The following is a 12,935-nucleotide window of genomic DNA, read 5'->3' as shown; positions in this document are numbered from 1 at the left end:
ATGGAGTAAACAAGACATCACAGATAGTAAAGTACTTGTCCCAGGCAAACCCTCAATGAGTGGCACTTATTACTATTTTAATTTCTCAAGTCTAAGATTGTTAGATGCCCACTAATTTCGCATGTTCTGGGAGGGGTGGAGAAATGTTACCTTATTAAGTACCTACAGATCATTTGTAAGATATCCTCTGATCTCAGAGATTAAAATGTGGAAAAGATGAGCCTTAGAGCTAAGAAAATCCAGTGAGATTGTTGAGTGAATGAACTTCAGATAGAGATGCTGGGGACCCCAAAAGACTCCCTGATCTGGGTTTGCCTGTCCACTCGGGCCCTGGGCATTTGGCTGTGAGGCAGAGAGCAGGAGGACACGGTAACACCCCGGGTCCCGGCTGCAGTCCATCTGGCCTGAACATGACCTGGACCTACAGCTGAGATGCTAGGAGAGAACGTGTTCACTCTGTGCCTGGCCCCGCCTCCAGAATTAGGATGACTCTGCCATGGCCCATTGCTTTTATATTCCTTCATTTTTTAAACTGTGGTAAAAAATATATATAATTTGCCATTTTGACCATTTTAAGTGTACAACTCAGTGGCATCGATTACATTCACAATGTTGTGCAACCATCACCACCACTATCTGGTTCCAAAGCTCTTTTTATCCCTTAAACAGAGACGCTGGACCCATTAAACAAAAGTTCCCCTTTCCTCCTCCTCCCAGCACCTGGCAACCACCATTCTCCTTTCTGTAGGTGTGAATCTGACTATTCTGGGTACCTCATTTCAGTGGAATCGCACAATATTGTCCTTTTATGTCTGGGTTATTCCACTTAGCATGCTTTAAAGATTCGTTCCTGTGGTAGCACGTGTCAGAACTTTATTCCTTTTTATGGCTGAACGATATCCCACTGTACCATATTTTGTTTATCCATTCATCTGTCAATGGACACTTGGGTTGTTTCTGCTTTATAGCTATTGTGTGAACCATGCTGCTATGAACATGGGTGTACAAGTATCTGTTTGAGTCCCTGCTTTCAATTCTTTGGGGTATATACTTAGGAGTGGAATTGCTGGGTCATATGGTAATTCTACATTCAGCCTTTTGAGGAATCGAGCATACTGCTTTTTAAGAATCCTCTTGGCGCTGCCAGGTAAACAGTTTTGGAAACAAGAGTACATCCAATTATGCCAATTATACTTCTTTTGGGTAGTAAATTTCCGGAGCTTATCCCCCACCATATGAAGTCAGAGGCACAGTACTGGCATCGTGCTTCACAGCATGGGCTTTTGAGATGGAAGACTCTAGCCTCTACCGGCTACACAACTTTGGGTGAGCTTGTCACATTTTCTGGACCTGTTTCCTCATGTGGAAATGGGAATAACAGTACCTATGTTGTAGGAGAGCTGTGAGGATTGAATTAGCCGATGCACATGCAGTGCTTGGCAATCAATATATGGTCATTACTACTTTTATTACTGCTTGTGAAGAACTCTTCTCAAAGTCCATTGCTGTGACTGATGGTACACTGAATGTGTAAGAGTCTGAAACAGGGAGCATTTGAAGTTCACAAGCTAAATTAAAAGTAATACTCTCAGGAGGAGGTGTCTTTCTTGGAATCCAAGTTCCATTTAAATCCAAAGAAGTGCCGAGAATTGGGCCAGAGTTACTTACAGGTGAGAAAGGGAGGTCACATCTGTGAAGATGCCCTCTTGGAGGGTGGAGACATCATTACCATGCAGGGACCTGAAGAGAGAAGAGGCTGTCAGGACTCATCCCAAGACAGAAAACTCAGGAACTGATGGAGGGACGCCCTCTGCTGAGAGGGGCGTGTCATGAGGGAGAGGGTCCCTGCATCAGAGACCCTGCGCTGCTGGCTACAGGCAAGGAGAGGGAGCCCCTAATTATCACAGACCACGCTGCCCCTCAGCCCTTCTGGAAGACCCTGCTCGGGCCATCACAACCAACTCAACATACCATGTCTGCTCACAGGACAAATGGACGTGTGCAGGTATGCAGCGTGTGCCCTCCCTAGCTTGGCTAGGGAGCCTGAGGGGGCAGGCTTCTTCCTGGTAAGGAAGCTACTGGGTGAGCCCTAGGTTGGGGGTGAAGAATGTCTCCCTGCCCCAGGCGGGCTGCCAGAGGACTCAGTGCAAGGATATTCCAGAGGCCGTCATAACAGGCATGGCAGAGGGCTGTGAGCACAGGGCAAACCTCACAGTGGGAATTCTTAGTGAAGGTGCTACATTCTCCATTTGACAGGAGACTCACATGCAAACAAGGGGCCACCTTATCTTGGATGCCCCCGGACCCTGCCTCAGCACACACATCGCAAACACAACTTGGGGCAGACAGCAACCCCCTTTTCTCGGATGGTTTCCCATTCATTCCTTGGCCTCCGTTAGGAGCTCCAATGAGAGTGGACTGGCCTCGCACTTTGGACACAGTTGGCCCTGCTGGGGCCCCGGACCTGGGGACATTCCTGCCCGCCAGGTGGGTGAGAAGGGCCCTCGGTGGGGCAGATTTGCCTGGAGGAATGAAGAGCAGGAAGACTCACAGCAGGCGCAGGGAGCGGAGCCCCTGGAAGGCCAAAGGAGGGATGCACTGCAGGGCATTGTAGCTGAGGATCCTGCAGGAAGAAGAGGGAGGGTCGGAGGAAATGTGGGAGGGATTATTAAGGGGTACCACTTCCGGTGGTGATGCAGGTGGTCACCACCTTGATTGTGGTGGTGGTTTCATGGGCGTGAACATATATCAAAATGTATCAAATTTTACACATTAAGGATGTGCAGTTTATTATATATTAATTATATCTCACTAAAGCTGTTTTTTAAATAATAACAAGAGAAATGAGACCTTTTTTTATCACAGGAAAAGGCTGTTTCCCCTTACAGCTCCCAGGATCACGTAGCCCGGGATTTCTCAGCCTCAGCACTATTGACAGTTCCTTGCTGGGGGGCTGTCCTGTCCCCTGCAGGATTCTGAGCAGCGTCCCTGGCCTCTGCCCACAGAGATGCAGTAGCTCCCCCTGCCCTCCTCCAGCTGCGACAACCAAAAATGTTTCAAACATTGCCAAATGTTTCCTGGAGAGCAGAATTGCCCCTGGTTGAGAACCGCTGCCCTAGACCATGGCAGCTTCACACACACACACACACACACACACACACACACACACACACACACACACACGCTTGTAAAGAAAAAAAATGTTGCCTGCCATTCCAGTTCTACAAGGATCAAGCCATTAGCCACTTCAGTTGCCCACAGTGTGCCCTGAGGGGAATCCAGGATGGAGAAAGACAGGGTGCATTCTGTGCTTTGAATATACTAGCCTTTAGATAGCTTAGATGCATATCTAAGGAAAAATTTCAAATGACCCCAGACTCTTACATCTTCCCATATGTAGAAAAGCACTAAAATCATTAACTTGAGATATCTGTTCTTTGTGATTAACAGTAACCTTTTGATGCTTGACCACATGTTTTTCTCAGAAAAAAAAGTTCGTATGTACCCTGGCTCGTCCCTTCCCTCTTCAGAGCAGTTCCTCAGAGCTATCTGAGAGACTGTCTCCAGGCTATAGTCCTCTGGAAGGTCCCCGAATAAAACTTAACTCACAACTTGTGCATTTTTCTTTCAGTCAACAGGCTCATGAAGACTTTGAAATGGAAACCAGTTGACCAACAGACCTGAGGCAGGTAAGTGCAGCACTTCGTGGCCTTGGGACCACATTCTGCTCCTGGGGGCCTGACTGAGTCGGGACCCTGTCTTTTAGGGTACTGGCTCTATTATTTGACCACAGTAGAACCAAAGGGAAAGTTCTTAAGTCCCGGCACATCATCTGTAAAGTGAGGTATTGGGAAGGTGAACGAAATACATTCTTAAGCTCCAGGCAAATATAAATGATGCTTGTTAATACTTTCCAATCAATTGCTTGGAATATAATTAAAGCAATCATTAAAATATCTTAGAATATGGGCACCAAAATGTTCAGAGGGTAACCGTTCACAATAGTCCAAACTGGAAACAGTGCAAATATCCATCAGTGGTAGAATGGATAACGAAAGTACGGTATATTCCTACAAAGGAATACTATACAGCAGTGAAAATGAAGAGACCACAGCTTCACACAAACATAATGGTAAATAAAAGAAGCCAGACTTAAAAGACTACATCCTGTATGATTCAATTTATATAAGATTCAAAAGTGGGCAACATTAAACTTCATTGTGTAGAAATGCATATGTAGACGGTACTATAAAGACCAAAGAAGTGATCATTATAAAACTCCAGGTAGGGACTGCCTTGGGTGTGGGGGGAGAGAGGAAGGATGATCAGGAAGAGATGAGGGGACTTTTGGCATGCTAGCTGTGTTCTATTTTTTGCCTTAGGTATTTACACATGTTCTAGCTTTATGATTATTTGTTAAATTGTACATTTATTTTTTTGCACTTTTCCATATACACGCTGTGTTTCATAATAAAAAAAAATTTTTTTTAAAGTCTTTTCAGTGGGCAGGCCCCGTCGCCCTCCCTGGAGGGTAAGGGAGGCTACGTGGGGATACCTGCCAGTGACTGAGGCCTGGGGAGGGTCTCAGTAGCCCCAAGCCCTCCCTCCGCCTCCCACCACGGGACTCACAGAGTGGTCAGCTGGCTCATGTTGGTGAAGGAGGAGTTGCTTAAGGAACTGATCTTGTTGTTACTCAGGTCCCTGGAAAAGACAAAAGTATCATCATTTAGAAAGAAAGAACTCCTCCCCTCTCCCACTCTGGCCATGGCCATCCCTCAGCCAAGTTGTTCTGACCGGCACTCTGCGGGGTGGGAGGTGGTGGAGGGGCGCTTGGTTCACAATTATTTACAGCCCTCCATTCTGCTGCCTGAACTCGCTCTGTGTCTCCAGGGTTTCAGGTCTCCATTTCCTCATCCCCCACCCCATGCAAGTATAGCCTGGCTCCCACCCTCCACCCACCATGGAAACGCTCCCACCAAGGGCATCAGCTGCCTCCCAACTGCCAGGTCTAGGGGGCTCTCTATCCTTTCTCTCTCGCTAGTACTTTACGTGGGTTTGTTCACTCACCCTCCCTATAATGCTATGAGGGAGATAGTAAACCCATCTTATAAAAGAAGGTGCAGGGTCTCAGAGTGATGAAGTGACCCACCCAGGGTCACACAGCTGGGAGGAAGTACAGATAAAGTCAAACCCCAGTCTGTTGGCCCCCAAGCCCCAGGTCACGGCAATGTGCTCTCCAAGTGACCCTGTGGCACTGGCCCAACTGACCACCCTCTTGTCAAATCTCCTCAGACCACTGTCTTCCCACGTTCCCCCTACCTCTCTGGTGAATGCTTCTTTCTCACCCACCCCTTAGGAACGGGGATCACTAAGCCCTGTCCTCGCTCTTCCTCTTCCTTTAGTCCCTCAGTCCTCGGGGACGCTCCTGACTCCCGCACCATCGTGCACAAATGGTGCTCTCCTCTGTGGCCCCAGCCAGACCTCTCTCACGAAGTCCCCTGCAGAGACCTGATGTCCCACAGACACTCCAATTCTTGTGCTTCCTCCCACCCGCGTGCCCCGTGCTGTGCTCTCCATCCCGGTCAGCAGCTCCAACCACCCAGAAACACTGCCCTACCCCCACGTCCTCCCTCCCAGACCCTCACCTAACTGGCTTGTGCCTCTGTTCCATCTGCCCCCTCCTCCCAAGTTTCTGCTACATCAAGACACCGTCATCTCTCTTCTGGTTTCTGCCTCATCTCTCACCCACAGCTTTGCCCCCTTTTGATCCATCTTCCACACGGTGGGCGTCACGCAATCTTTCTAAGACACAAATCTGATGAGGTCACTTCTCTACCAACAAACCCGCAGTGGCTCCCATTTACTTAAAGTGCAACCTCCAGACCCTTTAGCTTCACCACCTGCCAGGTACTCCAGGGCATGGCCCCCCTCCCTCACGGGTCCCCACATGCCTTGCATGAATTTGTTACCCTTCTTGAAATTCTCTTGCCCCTGGATATCCTGTTCCCTCTGCACCTGGTGAACTCTGACCTCTCCCAGCCCTTATCCGGAGCCCACCACTCCTTCTTTTGAGCCACAGCCCTAACATGTGCATTTACCTCTGTTGGAACACTCACCACTCCACATGACGTATGTGCTCCTATTTCTCACCCTTGCATGCCCCCAGACCGTGACATTTAGGGGGAGGGCCCATGACTTAGATGGCTTCATATCTGCTCACTTCATGCAGTTCTTGACTCAGCAAATAAAACCATGTGCCCTGCCTTCATTTTCTTTTAGTAAATGTTCCTCTAATTAATCTCATTCAAAACCACTCCATTGTTCCTAGAGACACATTTAAATACATCACCAAACTTCAAGTACACTTTGTGGTGGTCCTTCCCCATGATAAGGAGGTGCTGGTATTTCAGCCCCCAACAGGCAGCTTCATAGTAAGAACTGCCTTCACATTAGTCCCCTCTCCCTCCCTTTCTCCTCAAGCATATCTGCACCACTAGTGGGGCTGCCTCAAATTAGACCAAAGAAAGGCTGTCTCTCTCTTTGTCATTCTATCACCAGCCACAAATCACTCTAACTACCACTCCTCACCTCCACCATTGGAACAGTCAGTCAAAACACCATGGCTAGGTCATTAGCAAAGACAGATAAACTAGAGTTTCAAAATTCTGTAAGCCAGTGCTACTCAAAGTAGCTAGTCCTCAAACTGAATGTCCCCAAACAAGGGACTTGTGCCAAAATGCAATCACCTATGACACTAAACACACAACTTAGTTTAGCTAACATTTTTTCATAGCAATACTTTCCCAATGAAGGAAGAAGCAATGTGTCGATTAAAATTCTGTTGCGAGTTCCTTATCTAGTTTCAGGCACATTACAAAGAGTTCTCAGGCTGCCATTGCCCCATAGACCGCACTTTGAGCAGCACTGCTCCAAGGCACTTCAGAAGAAATGTTCTCTGGACTTCTTTTTGGTGGGATCTGGCCAATAGGCAGATAAAGACAATTGAAGTGAGGTGTTAATTAAGCTGGAAGGCTAAGAGGAGCTGACCTTATTCTGAGGCTTACTTTGTATGTTTTCATGAAGCAGAAAGGTCAAAAGTGGAAATAACAGAAAAGTAGATGTTAGCCTAAAGAAAGAGTTAGTTACAGATGTGTATTTGAGGCTGCCATATTTCATATTTGGTTTAGAAGCCAAGGTTGGATCAAGAAGTTTTCCATAACTCTCTTCTTCTGCTCTGGCTCCTACCTTTGCAAGGATAACCCTCTTTAATAATAATTACCAGCCTAGAGGCTTGGGGAGATGGTGTGGGCAAAAGCACACAGGTTCCAACCCAAGAGAGCCTGGAACAATGCAATTCCCAAAATGGGCCACTAGATGGCAAAACAGTTCTGTGCACAGATGTTCTCAAAGGGATGGGGTGAAATTAAAAAACGGATCAGTACCATACAGGGAATATAGCCAATATTGTATAATAACTATAAATGGAGTATAACCTTTAAAAGTTGTGAATCACTATATTGTACACTTGTAACTTATATAATATTGTTCAATTATACTGCAATTAAAAAAACAAAACAAAAAACAAAAAAATGGATCGGCCAGAGTGGCATCTGTAGGGAATTCCAGGAAAGCTGGAGCCACAATGGCTAGATTCCAATGGCCCTCCTGCCCTCTGAGACAGGCCTGGATACTCACACAAGCTGCAGGTACTTGAAGGTGGACAGCTGTCTCGGAACCAGCGTGAACTGATTCCCATCCAGGTAGCTACAGGAGAGAACACAGCAGTTAGTGCAGCCATCTCGGCCTTGGGCAGAGCCCGGTGCAGGGAGAACCTTCCCCTGCAGCCAGGGCCTTCTCACTCATTTCCTCTCCTACATGTACACTACACAGTTGGTCCTGAATCGCTAATTGGAGGAGAAAACACGGACATTTCTTAGGCCATTTGGGAAGATGCCACTGAAACACTTGGTAAAAGCCACTGAGACATGAAGCCTCCTGTGGCTTCCTTCCCGAGCCTCTGCCTGGCCCTCTCAGCACCCTCCCTGTCGGTGGGCACCACAGGCTCAATCCTGGACCCCCTGGTCTTCCCTCTCTTCTCTCCAGCCTTCTTGGCCAAATAGGTAATTTGTAATAGGCTAATACCCACCTGCCAGGCCCTCAGCAGCACCCAGGGCCCCCCTGTACCTGTTGGCAAGGTGCCTGAGGCTGGCCCCAGACCCAAACATGCCCAAACCTAAGCTCTGTGTTTTCACACCCACACAGGCTTCCCCTGACTGCATCAGCACTACACGCCATGTTCCCAACCACCCAGGCTCAGCACCCCGAAGGTGACTCTCCAACGCTCTCTGCAGTCAGTTCTGTGACCGACCCGGCTTCTCTCACTCACTGGTCTCTCATCATTCGCAGAGCTTGGGATTCCAAATGCTGTGACCTGCCCTCCCTCCCCCATGGCCACCAGCCATCCTACCTAAGCTGACGGGCGCACCGGGAGCTGCAGCCCCACCGAAGGCAGCCTTCAGGATGCCTTGTCCACCCCCCAGAGGTCCACAGAGCACAAATCAGGGCTTTACTCCCCCGACCCATCACCCTGCATCCTACAGAATGACTCCTGGCCCATCTCCTTCGATCCTCTCAGCCTCCCTTGTCAACAAACCCAGCAGCCACATTTTACAGCTGAGGAAACTGAGGCTTAAAGTCTCTGAACTCCAGCATCCTCAGTCAAGGGAGCCAGGCTGTCCTGCCTGTCCCATTACTCCCAGGGTTGCTAGGAGGCACCAAGGAGAGGACGGGACATAAGACGTTTACAGAAAGCTGGGTGGGGGATGCAACAGGAGAGTCACAGGACAAGGACTGCAGTGGTTGGTGTGCTTGTGAAGAAATACCAGCCTTGCAGGTAATGAAAGAAATACAAATGAAAACCTCACGTGCTCCGCTCAGGGAAAAGAAAAGCGCAGGGCTTCCCTGGTGGCGCAGTGGTTGAGAGTCCGCCTGCCGATGCAGGGGACGTGGGTTCGTGCCCCGGTCCAGGAGGATCCCACATGCCGCGGAGCAGCTGGGCCTGTGAGCCATGGCCGCTGAGCCTGCGCGTCTGGAGCCTGTGCTCCGCAACGGGAGAGGCCGCAACTGTGAGAGGCCCGCCGCGTACCGCAAAAAAAAAAAAAAAAAAGCTCGGCTACGGAGGCCTGAAGGGACCAATCCCAGGAGCAGGAAGAGTCAGGGCCTGAGCCAGGCCTTCCCTTTGGAGGGGTCCGTCAAAGAAGCCTGCTCTCCATCCCGCTGTCTGCCATACACATTTATACCCACGTCCCCACATGGGCTCGGATACCAAATCCAGATCAACAAAGAGTTAGCACCACAACCCCAGTGTTGATGGGGCGTGGGAGGGGGAGGGGGAGCAAGAAGGCTCTTTCCACACACAGCGGGCGGGAGTGCAGAGGAGACAGCTTTTCTGGAAGGTCATCAAGAGTCCCAACAATGGGGCTTCCCTGGTGGCGCAGTGGTTGGGAGTCTGCCTGCCGATGCAGGGGACACGGGTTCGTGCCCCGGTCTGGGAAAATCCCATATGCCGTGGAGCGGCTGGGCCCGTGAGCCGTGGCCGCTGAACCTGCCCGTCTGGAGCCTGTGCTCCGCAACCGCAGAGGCCACAACAGTGAGAGGCCCGCGTACCGCAAAAAAAAAAAAAAAAAAAAAAAGAGTCCCAACAATGCACCGCTCTCCGCCTAGCAGTTTCGCTGAAGGGATGCTCACCTCAGTGCTATTTATGAGAGTAGACAAATTGGAAGCTTAAATACCAGCAAAGGGGGATTTGTGATATAGATCACAGTAGTTTCGCGTGATGGAATATTATGTGGACAATAAAAACAACTTCTGTGAGCGTTCTCATGAAGGGAATGCTCATGAGATGATGTGAAGTGGGAAAAGCAATGTAATTTCTTATTTTAAAGGCAGAGCTTAGTTTAACGGGATGAAGCACTTGCCACGGGGGACCCCTGCCGTCAGGTGACTGCAGAGTGGGGGGCGGTCACAGAGAAGCTCAAACCTCCTTGGAACCAGTGTCTCCTGCAAAGCCCTAACTCCAAGCGCCTGTCAGCTAACATCTGCTTTCGGTCGCCCTCTCTTCCTGCCACCAGGCAGGGGTTACTCACAGCTCTGTGGCATTCTTGGGGATGCCCTTGGGCAAGGCCTGCAGGTGCTTGTTGCTGCATCGGACCACGGTGTCCAGGCAGGCGCACTCCTGGGGGCACTGCGGGCGGGGCAGGCAGCCCCCCTCCTCCTGGCCTGGGGAGGAAGGCGTGAAGCCACGTCAGCGAGGGGACAGGCCTCCTCAGGGCCTCCTGCAGCCAGGGCCCAGCTCCAGGGCACCTGCGGACAGTGGCCCCGCGCTGACACCACCTTGTGCACCAGTAAGTCTCCTCTCAGCTGCACCCTTCCCCCACCAGGGGCAAAGCCCCTTGGACCTGTTTTGAGCTTAAAATAGGTCTTGGATCCATCTCTTCCACCTCAGCTCTGAGGCGGACCCAGGCACTGCAGAGAAGGAGGATGGCAGCCACACCATTTCTTGAGCACCTACTATGTGCCGGACACTGTATCAAACGTAATCTCCTTAACGTATGTAAGGGGAGCAGCCATTACCCCTAGAGCGTGAGCATCACGGGGACAGAGACCTGCACCTCCTTCTCTGTTCACTGAAGGAGCCCAGCATGGAGAGCAGGGCCTGGCACACAGCAGCCTCCAAATTAGGTCAGTTGAATGAAGGAGTGAAGGAACTTCTGTCTTACTGAGATCTGGAGCGTTTAAACAGCTTGCTCGGGTCAGAAGGCTGATCAGAGGCAATTCAGGGTCTGTACCCAGGTCTGGCTGGCACACAGTCTGAGCCCCTTCTGTCCCACCATCTTTCACAGATTCAATAAATAGTACTGAGCGCCCTCTGTGTGCCTTCCTTCCTTCTGATTGGGTGTAGGAGGGGCGATAAGGACACCACCGTCGGAGTTGCTAGGAAGCAGGTGACAGGGACTGTCGGTTACGGAAGGCGTCTGTGTGGAGGTGCCACGTGAGAAGGATGAACTCACCGAATCCTCACAACATCTCTCTGTGGACGTGCTACTGTCAGCCCATTTTAGAGAAAAGGAAACTACGGACAGAGTGATTAAGTAACTTGCCCAAGGTCCGCCAGCCTGGAAGAGGTCCCGCAGCCTGGAATCCAAGCCAGCTGCCTCCAGAGCCTGTTCTCTTGACCACTACGTCCTACTGCCTCTCGGCAGCAACACCTCAAAAATATTCCCATCCTTTCACTCCTAGGAAGTTATTCTAAGGGGGAAAACTGAGTATATGTACAGAGAGTTATCTATCAGGATGTTCCTGGCAGCACGAGGCATAACAACAGAAGTTTGGAAGCACGTAAATGCCACGCAATGCCTCCAGACAAGGGACTGTCATGTTGAGAAGGTACACGGGCGGTACTGCAAGACCCTACGTGTGTCATACGTGGGCACACGAACACTCAGCAAAGATCCAGGGGGCCACACACGGGGTGCTGACAGGAGTCATCTGGGGTGGGGAAGTAGAAAGAGGGACTCATCAATGAGCTTTTTATTCTCCTTCTGGATTGTCCGTTATTTGGGGTTTTGTTTTTAAGGAAATAAAGATGCCTCACTTTGTAAGAAGAAAAATAAAAAGAAACTGTTTCTTGGAAAAAAATAATGCTTTCAAAAAAAATACTTGATGGCATCAGAAAATGTCCAAAATACATAGTTCAGGTTTTTTTTTTTTAAAAAGAAACTATGATATAAAATATATATGTGAGAAGTATGGAGTTTTGTTTTGTTTATTTTAGAAGTTCGAAGCCAAACTGCTCTTAGAGAATCCATTGATTTTGTTTAGAAAAATACCCTGTCATTCTTGGCGTGAAAGCTGAAGCTTCCCACCCAGCACCCCCCTCACTGGCTTGGATGGGCCAGCCTGAGAGCTGAACTGCCCCCTGGAAGCAGACTGCAGAGAGGACAGGAGGGGCTGAAGAAGGGGGGCCCAGGGCTGGGCAAGATGCAACCTTGTTCTGTCACCTTCGGTAAAAATCTGCTTCCCACAGCTGCCTGTGTGAATGATGCTCTGGGGGCTGGGGTGGAGAATGGAGGGACGGGCTAGATTCTGCATGGGTAGGGAAAGAAAGAAGTGGCCACAGGAGAGAGATGGAGGATTCAGGGGAAAGAGGACATTGGCACAAGAAGTGACCCGCGTGTGGAGGAAGGGGTGCCCCCTTGACAGTGTCCTGTTGCACATTACAGACAGGCTGAATCCACTGTCTGGAGTGCTTAGGAATAACCAGGAGGTAGGTCTCTGGGTTAAACGTACTTACATAAAGAAATTACACTAAAATGTTAACTGTAATTTTCTCTGAGTGATGGGCTAATAGGTAACGTTTATTCCCGTCTTTTATCCATATTTTCCCATTTTTTAAACAATAAGCACATTATTGCTCTTATAATCACACGAAGAAGACCCCACCAGGCAGAGGCAGGCACAGGACTGAGTAGGTCTCCCTGCTCCTCGCCCCACCCCCTCCACAGAGCCTCCCCTCCCCAGGGGACCCCTCCTCTCTGGGGCATGACCTCTCCCCATCCCCCTGCCGCCCAGGGGGCCCATGAGTTACCTTCCTCACACCTGAAGTCGGGGACAGCCACGTCCTGCAGGGGAATCTGCCGCAAGAAATCCGGGTTCTGGCATCGCGGGTTCCCCGTCACGATCTTCCTCCGGCGCAGCCAGTCGCCCAGCCAAGCCAGCTGGCAGTTGCAGTTGAAAGGGTTGGCCAGAAGGTTTCTGGAAGAGGCGGGTGGTATGACCACGAAGACACCCACCAGACTCAGCTGTCCCAGCAAAGCCGGCTCCTGCTCGCCACGTGCTGGCCACACGGCCACCCAACGCTCCCGGACAACCAACCC

At 50.1% G+C, this 12,935-nt stretch overlaps 1 protein-coding gene across 1 annotated transcript in view; it reads right to left on the bottom strand.

The window, feature by feature from the left end:
* SLIT1 (slit guidance ligand 1) overlaps nucleotides 1–12,935 on the bottom strand; it is a gene marked incomplete at its 3' end in the record, with an annotated part of 171,469 nt that overhangs the window by 21,405 nt on the left and 137,129 nt on the right. The window contains exons 20-25 of the mRNA XM_082854318.1: nucleotides 12,647–12,813; nucleotides 10,146–10,278; nucleotides 7,696–7,764; nucleotides 4,630–4,701; nucleotides 2,552–2,623; nucleotides 1,669–1,740 (exon numbers count right to left, since the gene is read on the bottom strand). Of these exons, the coding sequence (XP_082710444.1) occupies nucleotides 1,669–1,740; nucleotides 2,552–2,623; nucleotides 4,630–4,701; nucleotides 7,696–7,764; nucleotides 10,146–10,278; nucleotides 12,647–12,813 (585 nt within the window). The remainder of the gene's footprint in view (nucleotides 1–1,668; nucleotides 1,741–2,551; nucleotides 2,624–4,629; nucleotides 4,702–7,695; nucleotides 7,765–10,145; nucleotides 10,279–12,646; nucleotides 12,814–12,935) is intronic.

This window comes from Leucopleurus acutus (assembly GCF_964270905.1).
Source record: "Leucopleurus acutus genome assembly, chromosome: 14".
NCBI lineage: Eukaryota > Metazoa > Chordata > Mammalia > Artiodactyla > Delphinidae > Leucopleurus > Leucopleurus acutus.
Note: the sequence above shows the minus strand (reverse complement) of the source record. Positions and strands in the feature narration are given on the sequence as shown.